Here is a 27659-nt window from a genome sequence, read left to right on the forward strand (position 1 = left end):
GGAAGAATGGCAGGGACCATACAGGTCATCTCCACCTTGTTGAATTTCACATCCAAGCTACCAGTGACTTTAAAGAGATGGTGTGAGGCCCTCTAACTGCTGAGGTGAAGGGCTGGCTACTGGGAAGAGCTGTGGAAGGTGTGGTGCCTTGAGGGGCTGATGTCTGATATGCTTGGACAGGGGACAAAAGGGGATATGGATGGGACATGGCTTGGGAAGGAGTGATGCTGCATCTCATGCACCAGAGCCAGCAGTGTCTGCACCCAGCGAGGGCTGAAGATGTGAAATCTGGTTGCCTGCTGCTGGAGGGCTTCTCTGAGGGCTGGGTCACCGTGCCATCTCCCTCCTGTCAGCCTGTTCCATCTGTCACAGTGACACTTGTCATGCTGTTGGCACCTCTGCTGCTCGGCTGGGGTTGTTTGACACCGGTCAGAAGCTTCTGGGGAAACGGGGGCTGGACTGCCTGGTTTGTTAAACATGTGTGGTGGTTAAGGGAGGTTTTTGTTATTAAGCAGTGAGACTAACAATACTGATGGGACAGCAGAGGTTGCTTCTTCCAGGGACACGACCCAGAGAAATTAGTTCACGAACCCCTAATGTTGCTTTTGATATTTTTTAAAAAAAGTAGTTTTATGAGTCAGTCTCACTTGAAGCACCCTGTTTGTTGTGCTCTGAAAGCATTAGAGAAGAAATGTAAGGGGTTAGAGAAGCAGGGACTGATTTCCTGCATTGTCTTTGGCACCGAGCAGCCAGTCTGGACCAGTACAACTCACCAAGCCTGCTGAAGCATGCCAGCAACTGCAGTGGATTGTGGACCAGCTCTCCTCTAGCAGTAGTTACTGACCCGTACATTTTGAGCAGGTATCAGTATCTCAGATGTGATGTAGTGTTTTGTGTAGAGGAGCAAGCACTTGAGCTGGGGAGGGGGAATCTCTTACTGCTCCACAGCTCCTGAGGCGAGGGATTCAGCACACAGCCTGGCAGGAGCATGGAATATTCAGCATGAGGAGAGCAAGGGGGAACCCACCACCCATGCACAAAGTGGATTGGGGTCTGGGCAGCACGTGGGCCCTGGGGCTTCTGCTGGAAGAGAGGGAGGTTGGTGGAATGGGGGCTGTAAAGGAGGATGCAGCAGCATCCTCGGCGCACTGGCAGTGTGAGCCTTTGAGCAGAGAGGGTGAGGCAGTGGCTGGAAGAGGCTCCAGGAGGACACAAGCCTTGATGCAGCACCATCCCTGGGGTGGGCAGGGCGGCAGGGCCCTCCCTGAAAGGGCTCTGTTTGTCCCATGGCCACCTAGCCTGCTCCCCATAGGAGAGAAGCCAGTGCCTGGCCCCCAGCTGGCACCTCTGTGCTCACAAGAGCAACTGTGTTTGGAGAGCCCATTCATGAGAATGGGAAATGTGGAGAGTCACAGCTAGGAGAAATTTTAATATTTGGGGGAAGAGAGAGATGTGGCTGTCTGACAGGAAATGTATCAGCATAGAAGAACATGAAACTGCAATTTTACTCTCTTGTGCAAATGGTATCCAGCAGAACTTAATATGCAATGAAGAAATCCACTTCCACTTTATCGGCCAGACTAAATCATGTTGTGCACAGGAGACTTCCTTTTGCTGTGTGCCAAATAGTAATGATTCTGTGCAGACTTGCAGACAAGGGAAAAAAATAAGCCACATAAAAATACCATATGTGCCAGGCATTTTCTGTGTATTTCCTCAGACGTTCGAGGAGCACAATAATAAACTATGTGCTTATTTTAATTTTTTTTCCCCTTTGAAAAACAAATTAAGTCTTGCGAGGGGGGAAGAGTAGTTTCCTTAGCTTCAGATAAAAGAGAATATTTCAGCTGCTCAGTTGGAGTTTTCTGCAGCTCGGACAAAAGCGAGGTCAGGACACCAGCAGTTACAAATTGAACAGCATATGGCCGGGCAGCCCAGACCTGCCAGAGCATTGTATTCCTCTAGCAGATATGTGGGACACGGAGCAGGAGGAGCAGCTCCGTTAAAAAATGATACAGAGGTGATACTAAAAGGACGTGGAAAATGGCAGGATCTGCAGGTTGGGCCGTGGTTACCTACTGCCTTTGGAGCAGAGAAGCAGCTGCTCCTGCAGCCAAGCCTTTGTGGGGGCTGTGAGGATCTGCAAGGTCACAGGCACCAGGCAGCCTGAGCTTCAGGGAAGGGGTTCTGTTGTTTCTGGAAAAAGCCCTTTCCAAATGGAGGGTGGGCTTTTAGGAAGTGTGATTGAGATGCTCACCGATGTTTTAACTTCCTTCAAAAAGTGCTGTGTTTGTTTTTCCCAGTTTCAAATGAGAAGCTGTATATGGTAACAGAACTACTTTTGGATATTTCTGGGAAAAGGGGATGTAGTTTTCAGTGAAAGGCAGGATAACCTACCTGCTTTTTCTTTCCCTCTTCAATAAAAGAGAGTAAAAATTAGAAAGCTTTTTATAACTTGAAGCTGAATATACGTGGATGCTTTCTTCTAGGATACTTTTTATTACAATACATTCTCAATGATTTATTGTCTTCTGAAATTTCTCAAGGAACATTTAAGAAATCAACCCTCTTGCAAAAGACAAGAATGGGCTGCTCCTGTGAAGATTTGACAAAGTGTTCTTATGTTGTTGTGGGGATTACTTGAGGTGATGCCTGTTCTTAACAGAGGGGAGATTTTCTAGCAGTAAATAAGGGATTATGATGAGTATTGTAGTTAAAAGGAATTGTGCCTTTATCCAGAATTTTTATTGTTGCTACAAAGCTGAAAGAAGAGATTTTCCTACTTTGTAATCAGGTTGTTTGGAATAGGATGATAATGAAATAACATTTAATGGAAGCAAGTAGAGCACTAATTATGTGAAAAGCAGGTGAATTGAGATCTGTTTTCTGCAGATAACTAAGGAGACTTGAGTCACTTTTGGCCTGCAGACACACCATCACTCATATCCTTTGAATCTTTTATTTGAGATGAGCTATAATGGACTTGGAATCTAGAATGTCTTTCCTTCATTGCTGAGGCATCTGTCATGTTGTGCCATGCGACTTCATGTTGTCCTGATGACATGGCAGAAGATAACAGTGCAATGCAAAGCCAAGCGTGATAAATACGACATGGCGTGTCCAAAACAATACTTGCTTTTAGTAGATCAGTTATCCTTTAAAAGCTAGTATTTAGGTTTGTCCTTAGATAATTCAATAGCTCCCATCTCTGGTAGGAATGATGTCAAGCTGAGTTACTGTTTGTGCTGAGCAGTGCTGATGGGACATGATGGCATGAAAAGGATGAGAGAGCAGCAGGCTCCGGGTGCACATCCCAGAGCTCATTGCTGACTACCTGGTCAGGGCCAGGCTCAGGGGGCTGGCCATGGCAGCAGGGTGAGAAATAGTCAAACAGGATCTGTCACAGGCCAGCTGGCCTCCCTGACAGCCCCTGCCCACCACAGCACTCTGGGTTTTAATTCATCTATCTGCAGAGGTCACCAATAGCATGTCTGTGTTAAGGCAGTGAAAGAAGAAGGAAAAACAAAGCAGCTCCCCAAAAATATGGAAAATTGTGTGAACTGGTTAAATGAGGAACTGAAATAAAATTATTGAAACACAAAGTTGGATGTAAACCTTGCCCAGCCAGTTTGTCATGCAAACTGCATTGGTGTGACCTGACAGGGCTCCAGGGAGAAGCCAGCTCAGCCCCCTGGGAGATACAGGGTCAGAGAGCCTCCAAAAGTGGGGTGCATCCTGGGCCTCCAGAGTTACTTCCTCTTCACAGAGGAATATTTTGAAACTGTTTATTCTTATATGTGAAAATCAGAAATCTAGGCTGGAAGAATCTGGGGTATTTGACAGTATTTTCTCTCTTGTTCTGCTTCTCTCTCACCTGCAGTCTCCCCTTGCTGGCTTTTATATGCCCTATGCATACTGCTGTCTGTTCTTGATAGTAATTATTTTCAGTGATTCAAAACACTTATTAACTTTGTTATAAAAAAATCACATATTTTTCAGAGCCCCTGTTGAGGTTAGAAGAAGAAAAAGAAGGTTAAATCAGGTACTGAGCATCCATGGTGCACAGTATTAATAGCTTATTTATTACTTCACAGGCATTAAGCATTTTTATTCAGAAGTATTGAATAAGCAGAAAGTAATCTACATAGGACACGGCTAAAATGTCAGGCTGCAAATTAGTTTGTTTATGCAGCAAGCACTGAGGGTTTCAGACTTGCTCTCTGGTGTGCTGTCGTGCTCTGGGTTACAGGCTGTGAACCTGCCTTCAAATCACAGCCATGAGCGGCCTGAACTTGGTTTTTAACCCGAGCACAGTTCACCAGGAGTTATTTACATCTGCTGGCTGCAGGACTGAGCCCGTGGTGCTGCTCAGGGTTTCAGATGATGGCTGGCTGGTGCCCTGCAGCAGCCTGTCACCCACCCCAGAGCTCTGAGCCTCCTCCCCTGCCATCCCAGAGAATCTCCCATTGCCTGCACCAAGAGGCTGCCCCAGCCCTCAAATGGGTGTATGGATATCCTGGCTTTATTTTAGCTCGTGGATCTTTAACTACTAAAGCCTGACTCTGTCCACAGGCTCCAGGCTGTCTTGCCAGGCTTTCTGGAGATCTCTCATATGATTCAGGGTTGCAGCCACATAAAGGTTACTCCTGCTGTGAGAAAGGATGGTGAAGGGCTTGCACTGGGTGCACACTCTGCTACTCTTGGTCCTTTGCCAAAGCCCATTTTGTTTTGCAGTGTTGGAGCAAGCTCGTGGGAGAGCGTTCTGTTCTCTGGGTGACAGGGAAGCTGCTAGGGTAGCCAGTCTTCCAGGCTGGCCTCTTGCTGTGCATCAAATCAGCCCTGAGATCTCTGCCAACACAAAGATCAATTAGTCCCTGCCATGTAGGGTACCCTGAGGAGCAGCCCAGTGCCCTACAAACCGGTCTGGACCTGCAGAGCGTTTCCTGTCTGCCACCAAGGAGCTACCAAAGAGTGATGACCTTGTCGCTGGTGTGCAGCTGAGATGGATGTGAAGCCACGACCCACATGTGTAAGACTGTCCCATAATTAGTCCTCCAAACCAAGCAGCTGCTGAGCCATTGCCTTTCAACTGGCTCTCACCCTGATATCATCCTCACGTGGTGCTGCTTGAATCATTCCACTAAAAATTCTCCAAAGTGACGCAGAAATCCGTGGCGACTGTACCTGTCCCTGTGTGCACAATGGCAGCTGCAGGCAAGTCCCCAGGTCCCACAGCTTCCCCTGTGAGTGCAGATTCATCTCCTCTGCTCTTCATCACTTAGGAAGGGAAGACAGGGGAGCACAGAGATTTCCTCAGTGTAGGATTTTGATTTTTGGTAGTGCAGACCTATTCTAAAGGGACCTCATCCCTCAAAAAAACCCCCAACCCAAAACAAACACCAAAGTATTTTTCCCTCTGAATCTTCTGACTGCATTGCAGATTGCTGAAAGAAGGGTTGAGAAAATCAATCTTCATTTGGGAAGGGTTTTTTCTCCTAGCATGCTTTCGCCACAAAATCTCTCTTTCCAGATTCTTCATTGCTTGCCAGGAGCAGTAGCCACAAATCCAATATTGAATGGGAGCAAGGAAGGCCATAGCAGGGGAAAGTTGTAATTGAAGGAATAGAGCAGCATGGCTTTGCTTTTGTTTTTCTTTTCCCCTTAGATAAACTCCCTTTCATAAAATCTATAGGCCCCCAAAAAGAAACATTTTTTTTCCATTGGCATTTTGCTTTAGTAAAGTTTGCCCTATAAAGTACAGAACAAAAGAAGCCTGGTTCCTCACTGCTAAACATGTTTGCCCACCCTCAGAGCTTTTCTAATAATTCTGTTTCTTAGCACTAGACATCATAGCAACTATTCTGCAGTGTACAGTGCTGCAGTGGGTTGGTTTGTTTGTTTGTTTCTGAGTGATTTCCAGGCATCTGAGGATACCACACTGGGTTAAGGCAAGCAGGCTTTTAACCTTCATGCACAGATCGACAAAAGCTGGCTGCTCTAAGTGAGCTACATGTAAATCCAAGGACTAATACGAATGGAAATCCTGTCTTCTTTAGCTGACTTGAGTTGAAAAATACCATTTAAGGGACTCAGAAAAATTTCTTGTCCTCTTGGACAACACCCAGCTGAATGGGAGGTGCAAGGGGAAAAAAGGCAGGCTAAATTCTGCATTAAAACATAGCAGTCCTTCCATCCTCTCTGTTCTTCTTTTCTTTTTAGTGCTGATAAGTATTTCCCCCTGTTTATCATCACATCAGTTGACGGCTTTGTGTAGTGTGACAGCACGTAACTCAAGAAAACAAGCAGCATTCTTTAAAGCTGTGTATTTTCCCAGATTCAACATTATTGTGCCAGGAAGCAGGTCTGCACCTTCTGCTGCTCTAATGAGCTTTGAGAGGACCAGGCAGACAGAACAGTGTCACTCTCCACCTGAATCCTCCCTATGTCACCTGCCAGATCTGCATTTGTGAGAGTCCAGTGTCCATGAGAGCTCTCCATCTTGAGATATTAGAGTATGGGTGTTAATAAAAATGAAGTGGTTTAAAAATTAAAAAAAGAGGAAAAAAACCTTCCTGCTTCTGGCCATGTTGCACTCAAGGTGTGTGCCATAGGGATGATGCAAGAGGTTTGCAGTCAGTTGTTGGATGATTTGAGAACTGCAGATCCAGACCAAAAAAAAAAAAAAAAAAAGACCAAAACAAATTTTCTCCACTTTATATCTTCGGCAAATAATTTCACATCTTCTCCTATTACTAAGTATGGTGATATTTAAAGAATTAAGAGCTGATGGTCGAAGCATATGAAACAGAAGGTTGTGAGAGGTTAAAGAAGTGTTTTGAAGTCCGACTTCCCGGATAATTTTCCTCTCATAAATAATCTCATTGCCTTTGGAACAAGCCCGCTCAGGATGAGTTTGCTGATTGCTATCTCGAGGGCTCACATCCTGTCATGGACCCTCCCAGTGCCTGTGCTCCATCTCACCCCTCTCCTGATGGCAGCTGCTCCCCTCCTCTCCTGCTGCTTTTAAAGGATGGCCAAAGTATTTCAGGGGCTGAAACTCCCACCTCGCTCTCAACTGGCTGATTTCCTTTGCCTTGCGACTTGTAATTAATTAAGAAAAGGTTAATTTTGCACCTTCCAGTGCTTACTCTCCAATATTCAGAGCATGGTTATTTTCCCTTCCCCCCTCTTTCCTCTGTCTCTCCTGTAAGACTGGTTTTTTAGGATTAGTCCATTTCTGATCTTGACGTCTTTGTCTGTTGCCTCGCACATCTCTATTTAACAGCATATTACCAGTGTCACTTCATGTGAAATCCATGTAATTATTTTTTAGGTTTGAAAGGTTTTTGCTTTTAAAGGGCAAACAACAGTTTTCAGCAGTCTTTCCAGGTGCATTAAGACACGTGGGAATTTCCAAACACAGTGGGAGGAGAAGTTTCACTATCAGCAGTGTCTAGAAGTGCTAGCTGGTGTCCCTTGACACTTTCTTTGTGGAAGATGATGGTTGTCTGCAGAGGCTTTTCAGCAGCTAATTTTAAGAGCATCTTAAATAAATTTCTCCTTTAGTTACAAAGAGAATACCAGGTAGGGACAAAATGTCTGCAGTCTATTGTGTGTGCCCTTCTAGAAAAATTCAAGGTAAGAAAACAAAGTTTGAGAAAATGTCAAGGCCTTTTTCAAAGCATTTATTTCTGGATGCAGGGTTTTCTTCCCTCATTAAAAGTATTAACCAAACTCAGTCTTAGGTGTCACCAAAGGCTATTGTGTGTCCCCAAATCCTGCTGGGTATGGGACTAGAGGTTTCACATAGGAGGGTAGGTCTTAATCTGGTGAAGGGTAGTGCTGTGTAACACTCTTGGTTTTGCTGCTTCACCATGCTATGATTGACATGTTTTGATATGCCCTAGGAAAAATGTTCATCTAGAAACACTAAACACCTACATAGAGCAACCAAAGGTATGGGGATATGGGAGGGCATGTCAAACCAGTGAGAAGACCATATCTAGCACTTGTGGGGGTTTTGGGGGGTCCCAGTAACTCACCAGGAGGTGATGCTGTTTCCAGTGATGTGGGTGAATCTGAAGATGTGGAAGCTCTGTAACAGAGTACCTGTGTAATATGTGATATACAAATACATTCTGCATCCATTAGACCAACCTTTAATAATCTGCTGTGTAGAGCACACAACTCTCCCCCAACCCTCCAGTCCCTGGAGCTCACAAGGGTGAGATAAGGACATGGTCAAGAAGTTCCTTCATTCTGTCTATTTTTGATAGGAGAGGGTTGGAAGTACTTCAGCTGTGCTGCTGAACTCCTGGTTTTGAGCTTAGTGTTTCTTAGCATTCTGGCTTTTTTTCTTACTTTATTCAAGTATTATTCAAGTATTCAAGTATTTATTATTGCCTGCAATTTTAATACCTAGCAAACATGTACCATTTGTGAAGAGCTGGGAGAAAGAGAGAGGGAGGACGAGGTCCCCTTTGCAATTACTGCACAGAGCAGGCTGGGCCATGCAGTGCAGCATTTGCCCACCCCAGAGTGCCCAGGCTGCCCTTCCCCAGTGCTGATCCATGGGCACTGATGGAAGAGGGCCTGCAGGTGGCTGCTGGAAGGCAGCAGCAGCTCGTGTTCATCAGGGACACAGCCTTCCTCTGCTATTGACTGAAGCCAGGGGCGAGGAGCTGGGCTGGCTGGAGCCTTGGTGTGCCCTGGTGTGAGGAGCACTGTGCTCCTTGTGTAGCCCCTGGCACAGCAGCTGTGGCTGCCTCAGCAGGTGATGTGTGTTGGGGTGAAGAAATTCGGCTCCCTGAGGGAGAAATTACCCTGATGACTGGAACCCAGTCTATTAAGTGGCACTTGGTAAGCAAATACATTTAAAAAATAGCCTTCTTGAAACAAGAGCACTGTAGATGTTGTATTCTTGTCCTCCAAGGATAATTTTTCTCTCAGTTTTAAGGAGAGCAGGAACAACCCACTAGGCTGTCCTGCAGGCATGACTCCAGCCCCACGTGCTCTCTGTGCAGCACGTCCCCAGTGTCACCCACCCTCTTCTGAAATTACTTTTTCACTTTTAGCCATGGGATTGTTTTCTAACATTCAGGCTTCCGCCTCCAGCACAAGACTTGTCAGCTTCTGGGACATGGGCTGTGGGCAACTCCAAGCTGAAAGGCTGCCCACTTGTCTTTTGATGTCGTGCCAGGCTGTCCTTTGGGTCAGGGCTGGGCTCCAGCAGCTGCAGCACAGGCAAACCAAGCGATGGCTGGGGTGTGCAGAGACCACAGGTCCCTTCTGAGTGAGCAGACTCGGTGAGAGCGCTCCTACAGAAGCCTGAAAGGCAAGGGGATAAAACTAACCCGCAGGGGTGTTAGTTTATTAATGCTATTTCCAACCAGCTTCATTGTTTTCTCACACTCTTCATGCTGCCTTTGACTTCAATGCTGCCAGGTAGAATTTCCCAGGCAGCGTTAGCAGAGAGGGTGTGAAATGAAGGCAGAAAGGGGAGATGGGAGACTTTTTGGGTGGATGGGACAGGGCTCTGTGTGTGCCAGGTATGGAGAAGCACTGCAGGTAGGCACGCTGACCATTCCTCTGCAGGGCTTTCCTGTGCAGCAGCCCTCGCGGTGAGCACCAGGGCTGTTTGTAACATCAGGGGTGGTGTCTCTGTCCTTGTGACAGTCGCAGCCCCCCGAATTGCTGGGGCAGGCTGGTCCCTGCCAGCCCCATGTGCCTCCCTGGGGCTCCTGGCAGGGCTCTGTGCCTGGAGCTGCACAAGGGGCACCCTCGGCACCAGCCGCTGCTCCTGATGACTTTGTTGCTGTTTCATTAGTGAGTGAGTGCCTGGGATTTCATTTTCTCCCCTGTACTTGGTTTTCCAGACCCCTTCTTGAAAAAGCAGATCGAATACAGAGAAAAGCCACAGTTTTCTAGATTAAATTAATTCCATCTTTTTCTTTTTGATTTCCTTTAACCCAGAGCAGAAGGCATCAAAATGGATACTTTTTGCATACACAGTGCTACTGCACTATTTGCCCCTCTTAACTAACATAAATATGTCTCTAAAAGTCATGGCTATTCCTGATTGAGTGTTATCACATATTTCTGGTGAGATTTGGATTTTGAGGAGGGGAGGGGGCGTGCTTTATGCACCCAAAACATAAAAATGCACACAAACCCCACCACCTTAACCATGTGTGCTTCTTCGAATACATTTTCCACAGATTTCTGCAAGGTCTGTTGTGAAGGGAGCAGTAGCCAGAGACTGCCTTCATGCACCACAAATGTCAGGAAATCAATTTAGGGCAGCAAAATATTTCCTGCATTGGAAAGTGGGGAAGCTTTCCTTCCCAGCCCTGGAGAGGCACAGCCGAGAGAGGGGCGAGCAATCTGCTGAGCTGGGCTGCAGAGCAAGGGCTCGACCTGCAGTCCCAGGGAGCCTGGGGTCTGATGGGATTAGCCTGCTTATCTGCTTTTCTGGCTTTCAGTTAGGATTTAGTTAAGAATTTCCTGCATCTGCATCAGCAAGAAGAAATGGCTGTTCCCGGGATTCAGAAAGGTCAGCAATAGGCCAAATATATTTAAGCACGGAGTTCGAGAATTTTAAGGTGTTGGAAATGCATAGGCTGGAGCCAAATCCTAAAAGTAGGTCCTTGGCATAAGGAAAGAAGAAGCTTCCAGCGAGGGCTGCCTTGCTGTATCTCTGTGCATTTGCAAGCAGCAGGAGGTGTTCCCACTCCATTCTGGGCTGGCTCTTTGTCCCTCCACACCAAACCTGCAGCAAAGCTCCCATGGGCTCGGATGCTCTTGGGTCTCACTGGGTGTGTGGCATCTGAGAGACTGTCCTCGCCATGCTGCAAAGCCCAGGGCTCTGGCTTTTCCCACCCCATCTGTGCTTTGCCCACCAGCCAGCATCTAGTAGGTGCCTGCTTTGAAGTGTAACTCCTCTGCAGGCAGAAAAAGCCCCTCAGATTAATGGTCTGCCTAAAAGCTGAAGAGGAAAAAAAAAAAAAGAGAAATAATTTTAAGTGTCACATTAAAATGCCACTCCACATCTGAAAGGATCCATTAAAACTTTTATAGAGATTTTTACGTTTGTTTCCCCTCTTTTACATTTTGTTCTGATTCAGGCACTTCTCTCTTATAATTCTCCTATGTAATAAACATTTTCGTCTCAGTTGGCTCTGCTCTAAGAGGGACTATTTTTGGTGCAGAGGAAAAATGTGGCACTTCTGATAGAATAGAGTTTTTCTTTCCAAAATCACAATTTGCAGGGATCCAGCCAGGGCAGGAGGCTTGGGCTAGCCCCCTGGAAGTGTTCCTGCACAATCTTTCTTTAAAATGTTGCATTTTTTAAAGGGATTTGGAGAATTCACCTAGGCTTCACCCTCTGGTTCTTCTCTTTGTTAGAAGGAAAGGTTTCTAAGGTCCAGCAGAAATCCTTGAATATATTCAAGGCTAGGCTGGACTGGCCTCTGAGGAGTCTGGTCTAGTTGAGGATGTTCCTGCTCATTGGAGGGGGGTCCAACGAGATGACTTTTAAAAGTCAAACCATTCTGTGACTGGGCTAATTGGGCAGGTGGCTCTCTCCTCCTCAGGATATGGGCAAAAAGCAGAGCTTTCACCTGTTTAGCCTTTGTAATTATTTTAAAAAATATTTTGGTTCCTGAGTGCTTGAGGGGTGTTGGCACAGGCCCTGCTGCCTGCAGGGGAAGCCAGGAGCTGCAGGACATGTCCTGCACCCTGCCCAGCCTGTCCCCTCCGTATGGGCTGGGGACATGCTCACATCCCATCTCACAACCCAAGGCAGCATGCTGTGCCATGTTTTGCCCTTTCCTTGCCTTTTCCTCCTTCTCCTGTGTCCATGACATTGCAGATCCTGCCAGATGAAATCCCACTCGCTGCTTACCTGTACTTCCTGACTGAGGGATTTGACAGTGTATTATTTAATCCTTTGCCTTGTCTCTAGTCCTCTTGCATAGATATGCGTTTTTGGAAGTTAAATGCTTGAAACAAAGCATAGGGATGCACTGGGAATGGTGTGGCCACCCCAGCAGGCATTTCTCAGGAGGAATAAGAGTTTAACCCCAGCATTGCCAAGCTCCTTGCAGGGCTCTCCTTCTCTCTGTACTGCCATGTTACTGTACCTGCTGCTGAGACTTTCCTGCCCTTCCTCTGGCTGCTTGGCATCAGCACACAGAAGCCTTGCAAACCGAGGGCAGACTTCAGGAATGCAAATAATGTTCCCTGTGCATCCAAACCATGTCTCTAAAAACCTTTTCGTCTTGTTCCTTGTTGCCCTGGAGGATAGTTACTTCAAAGAGCAGCCCTGTTGCCTGGTATTTCAGTTTATCTCATTACCATTGTGTTTGCCAAGCCAGCCAGCTTTGCCAAAAACAGAATCAAGGTTGTTGGCAGTGCTGGCTGGCTCGCATCTTCCCCCTCTCTGCTGGCAGAGATGCTAATTTCCCCTTGATTGCAAACCCTGCATTCATCTTTTGTGAATAAGCCGTGCCTACAGTCACGGCATAATGGCTTTAAAAACCTGGGCTCGAGCCTGGGGGCCCCTCTGCTCGGGCTGTCCAAGGCAGGGCTAATGGATGCTGTTAGATTATTTACTTGCCACTTTTTTGGCCCAGGGCAGCAGCTGGCTGACACCCACAGCTGGCAGAGGGCAGGCAGGAGAGATGCTTGGCAGGCAGAGCACCCAGGGGAGGAGCTGGGGGAGGCACAGCAATGAGGATGGGTGGATGGATGGGGGGATGGATGGATGGATGGATGGATGGATGGATGGATGGATGGATGAGTGGATGGAGGGATTGGGGAGGGATGGATAGATGGATGGATAGGTGGATGGATGGATGGATGGATGGATGGGTGGATGGATGGATGGATGGATGGATGGGTGGATGGATGGACAGTGGGTGGATGCAGGGACAAATGCACCACTCAAAGGTCATTTGTCACAGCATGGGCTGGTTGCAAGAGTAGAGGTGAGAGCTGCCAGCTTCTGGCTCTAGGGGCTTCCCTGGGATTCAGGAAGACTAGAACAGCCTCAGGATACTCTCAGGATGGTTTTAATACAATCTGATTTCCCTCTTGTCGTTTTGAGTTGATTGCAACAAACTGTGTGTAAATTTTTTAAAAGTCTCCAGTGCAAAATGCTGAGCTGGCAATAGTGTAGCCCAGCCTGAGCAGTTTGTGCTCATGCTGACTTGGGTTGGCATTGCCAATGTGATCAGAATGGGACAGCAAGCTTTGGGTTGCTGCTCAAAGTCAGTTTAATGGCTGGGGATTGTTCTATCGTTTTTCACATCCCCAAAATGAAACACAGCTCAAAAAGAAAAAAAAAAAAAAAAAAGAAGAAAGAAAACTAGCAAACCCTGGATCTATTAACCAGGGGTGAGCAGCACCTGCAGGCATTGGGTGAGTTGGGGTGGACAGCCACATCCCCGGGCTTTACATTCCTGTTTAGGATAGACCTGCCCCAAGTGATGCTATGGCTGTTGCTAAGCAACAAGTGATGCTTGCTGTAGCCAATATTGCCAATATTGCCCTGTTAAAGGGACGTCTGCAAGGAGCAATCCACTGCGTGCATGACATTAATTTGCAGATGTATGGATTTGTATTAGTGGCAGTAAACTTTGGCAATGCTTCAGCGTGGTGTTAAAATGGAATACAATGTGGCATGAAGATATTGTGCAGCAAAAGCATTAAGCCCTCCCCTTTACTTAATTAGAACTTAAAGCTGGGATATCTTACTCACCAAAATAAATTAACAGTAAATCAGGTTACAGAATAAATTAACAAATTAAATTGGGTTAGTTGGGAAGTTTAAAAAGGAGGAGCATCTGTGAGCTGCTTGCATGACAAATACAGTTACAAAGTCTTGAGCTGGAAAGGAAGGCTCACATGTAAATGCCCCAGTGCTGCTTTTGTTTCCAGTCTTTATCAGCAAAAGTCTGGACCTTTTCTAACCATGAATTAAAACTCAGTCATGGTATAACACCAACCAAAATCAAGCACCCACATCAAGAAAGGCTTTTGGCTGCTTCTGGTTTTGTGAATAGTTGCCAGAGATTTTCAGAGGTTAGGGGTCCTTTCACAGGCCATCACAAACTCCCCTTTTCATTTTCCTAGGCTTCTTTTCCTTCCCTTGCCTTGCTCCACCAGCCAGCACCTTGCTTTATCCTGTGCCTGCAGAAGATGCTCCTACCCCTTGCTTGCTCCCCTGGTCCTACCTGTGGATGCAGAGGCTCTCTTCACCCCATAACCTTGGTGGTGACTGGACATGCACAGAGCCATTTGCAAGGCCTGGGCTGGGGTGCTGCTGGCTCTCAGGGTGCCCAGGGGGGACTGGCCTGATGGTCTTGCCATGCCACAGAACTTCCCTGTGTTTCTTCACTCAGCCTGGGCTCACTCTGATGCCGTGGCAAGGCTGAGGAAACTCTGATGGCAACAGTGAGAAGGGGTACTGTGGCAAGGTATTTTAACTGTATTACTTTCAGGTGGTTGCCACATCTTTTCTAATTAAAATAAAATCATCTTAGGACTCCTGAAATGAATATTTGGTATAATAGATTCAGAAAGTGATGAAAATGTTTTCATTAAATAGTGAGAGAGGGAGAGAGACCCTGCAAGGCATAGCATTTTATCTCAACTCTCTAATAACATTAATAAACTCTTTAATCTTTGTCACGTTTATGACTTAATGGCAATCCTTAAAGACATGACAGACAAGTTAGAACTGCCAGGTTCCTTTAACCTATAAGCATTCATATTCTTCGCAGGATTTTGATTAAGTGGAAAATTCCTCTGCAACGGGCTTTATTCTCCTTGTAAATCTGTGCTCTGCGGTTGTGTGAGTGGCAGAGGATGCTCAGCTGGGACCTGGTCGTGCTGTGGGATGGAGATGTCACCTCCCTACTCCACAACCAGGGCCCAGGTGAGTGCTGGGGGTGCTCAGTGCCAGCCCTGGTGTGCCCAGCCCTGGTTGTTCCCCTTCTCCCACCTGGGTACTGACCTGGCCCTGCTGATGGGCTTTGGTCACTGGGGGATTTTGGCTCTCCTCTCCATGAAAACCGTGCTCAGAGTGCTTGGTGGGCAGCTGTGTGGTGTGTTCCCACTCCCTCTGGGCTACAGAGAACTGAGCATCCCTGCCCTTGTGTCTTTGCTCACACAGTGGCAGTCTGTGGTTTCAGACAAGTAGTATTTGCTAAGAAACAGCATTAAGGGAGTGACATTTGGTTGCAAGGTCAACACTCCACAGTTGTGGATGCTGAGACTTCATTCTGCCCCAGTGTGCCATTATATGTGTGTGGTCCAAAGAAGCAGATATCCAGGGGGAAAATAGTATGGATCATATAATTATGGAGCTGCACAACAAGACAGGCACAGCTGGGGGCTGACTCCAGCCTGAGGATTTTCTTTTTTATTTGTCACAGCAATCTGGCAGTTTCTAACCATCAGGTTCCTGACTATAAAAGCTAATTAATATTCCTTTAATGTAAGGTTTTTGCATTTAATCTCCTTTATTTATTTTGCTTTGTTTTGTTAATGTTACATGAAAGTGCAGCCTGTTTTCCTCTGTTGCTGGGGCTTGGACCCAGAACATCCATTTTGGCAGCTGCCACCCCACCGTTCCCAGCTGGAAGCAGAGGGATGCTCCACTGGTGGAGTGAGTGCAGAAAAGGGTCATCAGTCACTCCTGGGGACCCTGCACCTGCTCTGCCCAAAGCCAAAGACCTCCACACAGGGCAGGTGTTATTTCATCCACACTTGGTTCAGTGTTATCTGCTGCACACACAAATACCAGCTTGGTAAATTCACTCTTGTAAATGATAAACTGAAGCCTCTTTGGTTGTTTCTCAGTCACATGCCAGCAATAAAATGAAGAATCACCATTAACCCCCTCTTTTATTTGCATAATTTTGATGCCGTCAAAAAAAAAGACAATACTCATGTAGCATAAGGAGAATTTTTAAATAGAAGCATTACATTTTAAAACCCTAATAAAGATAAAAGCAAAATAAACACTGGAATCTGAACTTAGAGAATGAGAGAAGAAAGATTAGGCTGTGCTGGTGAAGTAATGAAGGTAGTGGCTGGTAACAATTTTTAATAGCACATTAATGCTGAATTACTCTGGAATTTCTGCAGGAGTCGAGATGACATCCACATAAACACCAAATGAATTCCAAATGATTGGTATTATCATAAAGAGCACCAAATGAATTAATAATGATGGAACACTTAAACTAAAACGTTATCTTCTCTAATCTGTTTTCTCTTTTACGCACTGCGCAATTCATTTTTAGCCAACTATGACCCTTTCTTTCATTTGTCTTTTAATTTAAAAACATATATATTTATTTTTGCATGGGTGTTCTGCTCCTGCACTATTTGAACTGCGACTTGGACTAGTCCATTTTCACAACAGTTTTGCGTTGGCCTCAGAAAATTTAGGCAATGGATGGGAAGACATCTGGACACGAGACTTATCGCTGGGAAAATGACTATGACTAATAAGAACAATAATAATAATGATTCCCTCTTGATGGTCCCACATGTGCACAGACCTCAGGGCACCCTTAACAGCCTTTAATAAGCTAAATGGCTCACTTTACAGCAAGGCAATATGTCTCCCCCTCCCATGGAGAAGCCCAACAGGAGAGGGAGCCTGAGCTCACAGCCTGTGTAGATGAGCCAGAAGAGATCAGCAAACAGGAGGCTGGGGATGGTTTTGGGTGTCCCAGAGAGGAGCTGAGCCCCAGCACTCCTGCTACACACGTGTGTGGCTTTTTGGGGTCCCCCAGTCCTGTCACATGGGGGCTCTTTGGCACAGCCTGGGCAGGGGACACCAGCACAGTGTCGCTGCCTGCGGGCAGTGCTGGCCCTGGTCACTCCCCACGGCCAGGCTGGGTGTGCACCCTGACATATTAGCAGTCAAATGACATTTAGAGAGCACAAGTCTCACTCTCTCCTGCAGGCCAAGTAAATATCATTAGTAATGATATTAAATCTCAAATTGTGCTGCTGCACTATGGCAACCACTAAGCAATTTGCTATTGCAGCTTGTTCCTAACAATTACTTTCATAGACTTTATTTCTTGGAAAACTATTACTGACCATAATCCTCTACATGGCATGCCATGAAAAGAAATAACAACAATAATAATAAATTAATGTTTAAAAGAGTCAACCTGGCTTTCAGAGTGAGGCTGTAATGCTGCCACGAGGCTGGCATGGCAGGTTTTGGTTTTGTTAGGAAGCTGGGAGCTGCACAGGGAGCTCGGCAGGGCACAGCTCTTCTGCCCTGTTATCCTCTGTGGCTTTGACACAGCACGTGCTGCAGGGCAGTCAGCTGGCTCTTCTCCACAGTATCCATCACTCAAATATAATTTTATTTTTCTATATAAAATCACATTTTTACATGTGCATGTGTATTTATTAGGTGCGTGAGTACGTAGGCATACCCATGTGTGTATATGAGTGTGTATTTAGGGCAGGTGTGTGTATACACACACACATAGGTGCACGTATGTGTCCATATGTGCATTTATACATCCCAGCCTGTCCATATCTGTGTGTGCACACACACAGAGCCCCTCAGCTCTTGGCTGCTCCTCACTGCAGCAGTGCTGGCTGGGCTGTGGCACTGGCAGGGCTGCTGGCCCAACACGCGTGCTGCGCTTCTGTGACAGAAGCAACATATAATTATATTACAAATTAACTTGCAAATGCTGGTGGTGATGTACTTCACGGGGAAAAAAAACCCAAAATCACTGGTTTCATCTTCTCTTGTGGCTTGTAGCTGGTCCCTCCAGCACGGTCTGCATCTGTCAGGATCCATGCCCTGGGAGCACTAATCATTTTTATTAACCATTAAACAAGAAGATCCTTTTTATTTGAGAATGTAAAACATGCAGGAAGCACTATGTATAGCCGCTAATTCAGGTCACATTTCACGGCTCTGGCTCACCTCTGTGCTCATCCCTGCTCTGCTGAAAGCTGCGCCGTGAAACCCGCGCTGCCGTCGGGGCTGATTTCAGATGGGGGGATGATGCTGCTGCATTTAGAGGATCTTACCCTCAATAATTACACCTCTTCTCCAAGTGACCCGATGTAAACCTTTTAAAGCTTCTCTCATGGCAAGTTTACGAGGCGTTACTACGTTTTCTTAACGTTTTTCACCTTTTGGTGGCAGTGGCTGCACCATGGCTCCCACAGCCCATGGAAAACCAAAGGGGACAGGGACTGACCCCAAGGCTCCTCCTTGGGTGTCCGTGCTCCCTGGACTGGGTGAAATTTATTGACAAAGCAGGTGCCACCTCGTTAGCATTATAGAGCAGATTCCTCACATGCTTTTTTTTTTTTTTATTCTGCAGCTTGGCTGCTGCTGTGTGAGACTGCGGAATATTTTACTGCCTTGTGGCTCACATTCAATACGGCAAATAAAAAAAAAAAAGAAAAAGGAAAAGTTGACAAAAATCTTGCTTTTTTTTTTTCCTTTCTTTTTACATGCATCTCTGTTTTTAACAGCCCTCCTGCTGTGACAAAACTGTTAATTAAACTGAAACTAAAATAAATTAAGCCACCTAATATGACAAGCATTTGGAAGCAAAGCATCAGCACAAGGGCTGTCAGGGTAGGAGCTGCTGTGCCTGTTCCTTCTGCCCCTCCTGCTTGCAGGTGCCAGCAGAGGCTGTATTGGTGGCACTGTCAGGGTGCAGCATCCCAGATGCTCTGTGTATGTGTGGGGCAAAAAAATGAGATTTTTAGCTTCCATGTCAAACAGAGCACATTATAAGAAGCTCCATCAGCCAGGCTGTGGCCCATCGAGACCAGAAATACAGATAAAATGTTAATATTATTATTTACATTGTTATTAAGAGTAGTTTTAAATTACTCTGAAAACTTAATATGTAATGGCCCAGTGTTTCTCCATCTCCCTTCAAGTTCAGTTGAGGTTGGTGATTATTCTGGAAAAGCCCCGCCAACTGTGCTAGACACCCTCAGCTTGCCTTACAAACCTGTGGGGGCTGTAGACGCCTTCCAAGCAGAGCTGCAGCCTGGCCAAGCACCCATAAATTAAAGAAAGGGCCAGGCTGGCCGAGGCACAGCACCAGCTTTGATGTGCAGTAATGAACCTCGCTTTTAATTCGGGGCTGTAACTTCCATGCCGACGCAAAACCGGGAGCTGGGAAAAGCTGCATGCATAATCAGGGGTGAAAGCAAGGATGCGGCGTGCGATGTGTCTGATGTCGGATGAGAGGGAAGATAGCCTTTAATCATTTTGTTTTCAAAGAAGCTTTAGAGAGCTCTTTGAAGATGAGGCTTTTTTTTGAGGGCTGCTTCTGGAAAATAGGAGGCGGCGATAGACGGCACCCGTGTCCCCCTGCCCGCTGGGTTAACCTGGGCATGGGACACACCTGGGCATCCCTGCCACCAGCACAGCTGGCACAGAGAACCTCTGCAAAAACCAGAGCTGCCTGTGCACACCTGCCCCAGTGTCTTTGCTGTCGAGGTGAAGGCAAACAGAATAGGGTGTCCAGCATCCCTTCGTTAATTATAATATTTTTGTAATGGTAACGTTCTGTAAATCATGTCTTATTATCTTTGGATGAAAGGGACTGATAATGAACATCTCATCAGACTTCAAGGAGAAGCACCGTGGTGGTGAGGCATGGGGCTGTGCCTGCCCTGTCATGCAGCATTTGGGGTGGGGAAAGGTGAGGTGTGTGTCACAACGCCCCACCACTGCAATCAGTCAGGGTGGTAGCTGCAGGTGAGCTCCTTATGGCTGCCAATAGCACTCCTGGCTTTATTTTGAGGGCTGAGGTCAGGATGCTGTTGTGAAAAATACAAAATAAAGACACGGTTTTGTGCTTCAGAAATGTGACAGGCTGCTCCTTAGGGAATGGGTGTGCCAACAGTTCTATTTTTACCTCTTAATTTTACCTTTTATACCTTTTGGTGTGGCTTGTGGTAAAACAACAGCTAGGCCAGCAAGTGACTGCAGGCTGTTGGGCCACGTGTGTTGCCCCAAAGCCATTACATTGAGTGTGGAATACTGATCTTTTTAGTGTTTTTTGCACATTTGGTAATTTAGTGTGGTTTTTAAAGTAAGTGAGTGTTGGTAGTCGAGGTTATTTGCTGTTGCCATAGTGCCAAGCAAAAAAACCCAGCCCAAATAGATGAATTACTGCCCTCCCCAAGGACTGGGTCTATCTCCATGGGCATCACAAGAGACCTTGTGCTGCTGAAGCATGCACTGAGAACAAACAGGAGCACTTTTTCACCCCTCTGTGTGACTCCAGGTGGAGGAGCTGGGCTCTGCCTTGGTGCATGGCACAATCCCCACGGCCATGGCTTTGCCTGGCTGGGTCCTTATGTGCCCAGCCCACCCCCCTGCATCTTCTGGTAAACTTCACAGACATTTCCATGTCATTCCACTGGCCAGCACAGGGATCTGACAAACACACATTTTTCAGACCCCTCAGTAAAGGCAAAATCCACATCTCCAAATTTGCTGTATTTTGCACAGTTTCTGCAAATGTCTTTGCTAGAAATCTCCATTCCTGTAGGTACAACTCCAAGACACTGTTCCTGTCAGACTGTGTGCCTGTGCCAGCATGCTGAAGGTTAAGTTTGGAAGACCTAAAGAGGCAGGACCTGCCCCCTGGGTGTTAAAACAAAAATCCCTTTCTCCTCTCTGCCCTTCTGCCTGCAGCAGGTATTTAAACACTGGCCTTGCTGGGGAGGTGTGAGGCTTTGTGACAGGCCCTGCAGCTGGAGATGCAGCTAATGACACCTGGCAAATGCAGGCTGTTTGGGGATTAAATCTGCCACTGCTCAGTAAAAGCCAGGCTCATCATGTTGGGAAGTTTGGAGACAGTGTGTCGGACTCCTATTTTCACTCCTAAACGATGCTGTGCTATTTTTGCCCAGGCCAAACCTTGCCTCTTTAAATTAAGTTTATTGCTATAGCTCCATGGCAATGTGTACGTGCCAACATTTGATTTTTTTTATCTAATGTAAGCGACCGAAATAAACAATCCGGACCTGATAGTCCCAGTGGGGGGACTGACATTTGGAATGGGTTCAAAATACACGTTTCTGGCACTTGTTAGACTCCAGCTCTTTGCTCAGGAAGCACAAAGCATGGGAGGGTGTCTGCAGGGTAGAGCTACGTTTGCCTGCTTCAGCCTAATCCTCACAGCCACCACTGTGTCAGGTGTAGCAGTGGAGGGGGCTGAGCAGGGACACTGCAATGCCACTTGGGCATGAGTTACCAGAGCTTGCCAGGTCACCCTAGAGGGGATCTTGTGCCACCAAACTTGTACAGTGCCTGGCCTGTGCTCCTGGTCAGACCACCTGGCTGAGCTGGAGCGTGGGATACAAAACCAGCAAGGGCTGGGATAGAGAGGGAGTATTCTGCTGTGGGGGTGAGCATGGAAACATCCCTGGGTGCAGCCAGCCAGGATCACACCTGCCCACAACCTCTGCTGTGCACTCCTGCCCCACTCTATCACTCTTCCAGTCTGAAAACAAAGCTCCAAGATCCAAGAGCTGGGGTGAGGGCTGAGGACAGGGGATGGCTGGACCCCTCTCCTTCTGCCTTGGCCCAGCTTAGGGCTCCAGGGAGCAGAAGTTCCCTGCAGGGCCAGCACCCCAGTGCCAGAGAGCTGCCCTGTGCCATCATCTGCACCACTCCCACTCCCATCAATCAGCACAGACCAGGTGTCTGGAAGCATCTCTTGCCAATCACCTTTTATTACCTTTAAAAAGCCAAGAAACCCAGAACAAGACAAAAACTGAGACCGTGTGAACATCATGCAATGGATTCACTTTAAAGCAGGCTGGGGTAGGGAGGGGAAGACCAAAAGTCGTGTTAGAGTAGAAGTATCACTGGCCCCATGTCTGAAGGCCAGGCAGGGTGGGCTGTCACTGCTGGGGCTGGTGGTGACTGCTGTGAGTGACCAGATGGGTGCTGAAGCAGGAAATGGAAACACACTCATGAGACATCATCCCAGGTAAGCCCAGGTCTGACTCTGACATGGTGATGACGGTGGGGAATACTCCTAACTCTTGTCTTGGGCACGTTGTGCCTGGCAGAGTCTCTGTGGAGAGCAGCAGCACAGTGACTGCTGGCACAAGGGCTCTTTAGTTCAGCTCTGCTGCTCAGTGGGACTAGAGCTCGGGCACTCCATTAGTGGAGTGGATGTTATGCAGCAGCAGTGATGTTACCCCACTCTGCCCTTCAGTCTCACTCTGCAGTCTTCAAAATTCACAGCACAAACTAGAGTGGAATTACCTTCTCGAAAGGATGTGTTTTGGAGAGTTCCAGCTATCACAGAAATGACTTTGCATCTTGTCCATCAAGTGGATGTGACAAAACACATGCCCTTATTTTCCTGAGGTATAGCCAGCATTTGGGTTCATTACATTTAATGGAGTAGGGTCACCCATGAAGTTATTCATAAGGTATTTTCTGAGTGTTTTTCACCTTCTCTTTGAAAAAATAAATTATATCAGCATGTTCACGAGGTGCAAATGGGACTGGCATTTCAGCTGTTATTATGTTATTAACTTTTTTAACCTAATAATTTTCAATCAAGAGTGAGAAGCAATTTTCACTCACTCCAGTGACCAGAGTTGGAGATTCTGCAAAGTGTTCTCGTAGGGTTCACCTTGACAGACACCTAATTCCATCCCAAATGGAAACATTACCCCCAACGCTCTCACTGCGGTTACCGAGAATTTCCATTTCCCCTTCGGTTAGGATTTAATTTAGAAGGCAAAGACTTCCTAAGCTATGGGAGAGTAAAGATAGATGGCATGGGAGAAGAAGGCTGATGAAATGTAGTTGACTCCGGATCTGAAATATTTTATCCCTCCTCAATGTAGGTTAAATTATTCTTCACCTTTCCCACATCCATAATTGTCGCTGATCTTGGACCAACTCAAAACCCTACTACTGAGTTCAGTAGACTCAAAATTGCCACTAGAACTGGAAAAAGAAAAAAAAAGAGATTTGTTAGTGTCCATATACAATATCCCAAGACTATACACAGCTATGAGATACAGCAAATTTAAGAAAGGCAATTTTTTTCTCATCACTGAGTATTTATTATATATAACAAATACATGAAAAAGAAAAAACTATATTGTGTGATATAAATAGTTTATTTACATTACAGAAAAACATCAAGACAATGTATACTATTTCAAATATATCCATACATAATCAAATATAGCTGTAGTACATGTTCTCATTGGTGTAGATTACCACAAATGCAAGGCAACATGTGTAGATCTTGTCTTAATCTTTTGTCTATAATACTGTATTTTGTAGTCCAAGCTCTCTGCAGTTAGTTTTGCCATTGTGGAAACATGCGCTCTTTAAATTAACCTTGTCGATGCTCTTGTTGTGTTGTCTGAACTGTAGTGCCCTGTGTTTTGCTTCTGTCTGTGGATTCTGTTGCTCCTGGGACATTTCCTGGAAAAGAGACTTGTGAGAATACACGGCTCTTGGCAACACATCTGCTCGAGAGGTGGCAGCAGGGACACAAGGGTGAGAGGGGCATCCTCCAGCCCTCAGTCTGCTTCCTCCTCAATGGAATGAAACTGGCTGGCTAATAGCAATGACACCACAAAAAAAAAAAAAAGAAAAAAAAGCCACCACAACCCCCAAAACATACTGTGAACAAAATTAAGGCAGGATTCCTTAACACTGGACACTCTTGCTGCATCACAACGATCCCAACAGCACTGTGTTGTTCAGCTTTAAATAATGGATTTCTTTTCAGCCAGGTGCAGGTGGAAGATCCAGGATGGCCCCACACTCACCTGGCCAGTGTCCCAGGTCTGTGAAGTGTTTACAAGTGGCTGCAAGGGCTGCCTTTCCAAGGCCCTAAGTGTCTGCAGTCCCCTGAGTCTCCATGGAAATGCTCCATGCTCAGCCCATGAGCAAACAGCTCCTTTACTTACAGGTGCCATGGCTGCTTGCCTTGGTGTGGAAAGCAATTGTGCTGGAAAGCCCCAAACCTGACATTCCTTTGGACAGCTGCAGGGGCAAACCCCTGGTGTCTCAGCAAGGGCACGTTTCAACCTTTCACCTGCTGTAGGAATACTACATTTCCCCCTAATGGAAAGCTAATGGTGTGTTTCTGGTTCCCTCTCATGGAAAGGCACCCTCAGGCAGAAAGCATGGAGAGGTTTAATCCCAGGTGGAGGCCACAGGATGTTCTAATCAGCTGAAAGCCAAGGGTGGTTATGGTAATAACTGTGGGCAGCTGCACAAGAGAGACTGAAACACCCTCTTGGAGTGGCATGGGAAGAGGGTCCACAACATTTCAGACCACACTGACATGGAAAAACATTCCCTTTGTATGGGGCTGACTTGTTCTTCTGGTACAGGAGGGCTTTCAGCAGCACCTTGTGAAACCCTGTGGGTTATGCACTGGGGAGAGCCCACCTCAGTGCTGTGAGAGCTTAAAGCACTTATAGCCTGCAGCTCTGAGTCAAACAACTAAGAGCAGAACAGAGTGAAATAGATTTTTACTGACCCCTCAAAATAAAGAAGGTCATTTCCCCCCACACCCTGTTGAATGGGAGTGATGTTATAGTTTTGTGACGTCAACTGAAAGGCTAAACAAGAGCATAAGAACTTAGGAAGCATTTAAAAAAAATGCTGGAATACAATTATGTAAGTGTCTAGCAAAATATGGGTCAGACTGTCCTGACTTGCCTCACTTTTAAGCCACCAGGACCACCCCCTCATGAGGAGCTGTATGGCTGTGGGCTATATTTTGCCTTGCTCCTTCCTGGGAAGCAGTGAAGTAGGCTGCTATCATTACTCCAGGAAAAACCAGCCTGCATCTCCTGTGCTCTCGGGGGTCACGGAAGAGCTTTCATTACTGAGCTAAGGCAGACTGCAGCTGGTCTGTGATCTCATGACAAACTCATTATCCACTGCGAGCTCCCTGAAAAGGCCATCAAACTTTGGGAGTGAGTCAGGGAGCTGCTGTTAGCAAACTCAGGGCTGGCTCACTGTGTGTGTGCCATGTGCACACCCAGAGCCTCCTGGGCACTGTCCCCAAGCAGCCCCTCCTGCCCAGAGACCTCGTGGTGCTCTGCAGGACACGGCCAGGGACACTTCCACCAGCTGGGACAGCCCCACCAACACCCAGGGCTCCTCCCAGCATCTGGATTTACAGCCCTGCTTTGCCCCAGCACTCTGCCACGTGGAGCAGGGTTAGGGAACCAGGGCACAGTGGGCACAACCAGGCTGATTTTCTATGAAACATGGAGGAGCCAGGTGGCTGGGGGATGATGAGGATGGTCACAGCACGGTGGGTATCAACTGCTCCAGCTGGGAGCAAGGAGATGAACATCTCATAGACACTTTTCCCAAACCAACACTGACAGCATCTACATAGTCACTTCAAGGTGGAGATATATCAATTCAAATGTAGAGATTACTCCAATTAAGATGATGAAAAAGCATGTTTGAACCAAAAATGCCCATGTTTCAATTGTACATTACCCACGGCTGAGAAGGCCCCAGGCTGCTTACACACAATGCTATTGCATTTACAGGTGGGCTGTGTCTAAAGTGCAGCAGGGGTTCTTAAGGGGGGCACTGGCATTTAACCAGCTTTTGAGACTTAATCATCTGCTAAAACTGAGTGATAGGTTTTCCTTGGTCCTTAACTCTTTAATCAAAAGTCCTTTGTAGTGCACTGTGTGTGGGGTGCATTCATTTATGAACACAGCAGCTACATCGATGTAAACCAAGTACTGGAGCACAGGCTGCCCTCCTCCCTCCCTCCACTGAGGCTTTGCTCGAGAGCTCGAGTTACTCACAATGTGATTCATAGCAGGTAAAACACGCTATGCATTCATTTTTAATCAAGTTATTTCTTCACATAAATAAGCTGCTGTGACTAAACATTAGGGAAGCACTAAAAATGCAAAGCTGTAAAGAAAACTGCTGAGAATCATTATGACACTAGGCCATACCTGTATTATTTGCCATCCTCCTTTACCTTTATCACTTGCTTCTTTTTTTGCCTTATCTCTAAGCTAAAAGTCCTTGGGCAGACTGTGCCTCGCTGTTTTACCTCTTGGCCTCTGGTTCCCTGCTCCTCCACCCCAGAAACTCATTCCCATTGCTGGCACTAGTGATGAGTAGCCAAGCACAGAGGCACTTAAACCCCAATCACCATCACTTGTTAGCTGCATTTTCAGCTGAGTCCATCTTCTGACTCTGTTGGTTGTGTGGCTTCAGAAATGCTAACTGTGGCAACTTGGAGGGCCAAGTGCCCAGGAGGCAGAGGAAGGAGCAGGGGCAAGCCTCAGCTGTCAGCAGCCCATTTATTCAGATTAAAGTGTCTGTGCAACAACAGCCCTAAAACTTCCCAGGACTTGCTCAGAGCCTTCCAGCAATGGAAAACACCCACGTAGATCTGCACCACAGTACAGGTAAAATTTTAAGAGCAACAACAGTAATGAGAGCTGGAAGATTACAATAGTTTTGTGAGGCTGAAATGGATGCAGTGCACCACATTCTCTTGATAAATTAATTAGCTGAAGTTGCACTGAAATGAGCAGCAAAGAATTTGGCCGTAGTGCCCTCTGAGTGAGGTTTTCCTTCTTTCTCCCATGAACCTGGCAAGGTGATTTCAGCACTTTGAAGAATTCGGGGTGTGGAGTTCAAACCAGTACAGTCAGGTTCTCCAAAGCAGACAACTTCAAAAACTCAATTGCTTATGCATATGCTGCCACAACGTTCTCTTGTCATGTGCCTTTCTCTTGGGCCACTTAAGAGCACACTTTTGCAAATGTATCTCAAATCATTATACTGGGATGGAGGACGCTCTGCAGTAATTACATGCATTACAGAAAAAAGTCAAAAGATCATAAATTGACTTGGTTAGGAAGTGTGGGGGAAAAGGCACAGTCTCTGTATGAAAACAGTGTGATGGGTAATTTGCATTACAGTACTGGATCACTCAGAGCTCCCTGTCTTCATTCTTCAGGATAAAGTACTTTGCTCACTGCATCAAGGTGACAAAACTAGAGTCACTTGACAAAACAATACACATTTATTCCATTATCACTAACTACACCACCTTCTTTCTCTCACTACAAGCTGTATTTTTGGTTGTTTGAATTACCTCTGTGAATACCACCTCCTGTAATCTACTGCCTCATTTGGTAGTTGCCATTCAGGTGATGAACTCTGTTAAGCCAAAGAAGGTTTTGTATTGTGCCTTTAGGCCAGAGAAGGATTTATTATTTTTTTTTTGTCTTTTCCAGGAACAAATGCTCTACACGTGTCTTCCAGCCAGGTAATGCAACATAGGGACTGAAATAGAGATTTTATTTTATATGGAAGTATGATACCTGGCATTTTTTTTTATTTTAAAAAGAAAATAATTTTAAAAGAGCGATTTATCAGTGCTGCTAGCTGAATTAATTTAACCTTGTGATTTCTAACAGAAGCCTGTAGATGTTTGACATTCAGAACTCACCCTAAGCCCTTCCAGAGACAGTAAAACAGTCAAGTGGGAGAGTAGAGCAGCACACGGAAGGGAAAAAATGCATTTACCCCCCTCATTCTGAACTACCCTGGTCCTTTTTCCATTCACACAACCCTC

The 27659-nt window shown here is 46.3% G+C and overlaps 1 protein-coding gene across 1 annotated transcript in view; it reads right to left on the reverse strand.

Annotated features, from left to right (window-relative positions):
- Nucleotides 1-21740: 21740 nt before the first annotated feature.
- Nucleotides 21741-27659, reverse strand: part of TMEFF2 (transmembrane protein with EGF like and two follistatin like domains 2) — a 121452-nt gene continuing 115533 nt past the window's right edge. The window contains exons 10-11 of the mRNA XM_014880949.2: nucleotides 23408-23494; nucleotides 21741-23005 (exon numbers count right to left, since the gene is read on the reverse strand). Coding sequence (XP_014736435.1) covers nucleotides 22909-23005; nucleotides 23408-23494 — 184 coding nt within the window. The 3' untranslated portion in view covers nucleotides 21741-22908. The remainder of the gene's footprint in view (nucleotides 23006-23407; nucleotides 23495-27659) is intronic.

This window comes from Sturnus vulgaris, chromosome 7 (assembly GCF_052056855.1).
Source record: "Sturnus vulgaris isolate bStuVul1 chromosome 7, bStuVul1.hap1, whole genome shotgun sequence".
NCBI lineage: Eukaryota > Metazoa > Chordata > Aves > Passeriformes > Sturnidae > Sturnus > Sturnus vulgaris.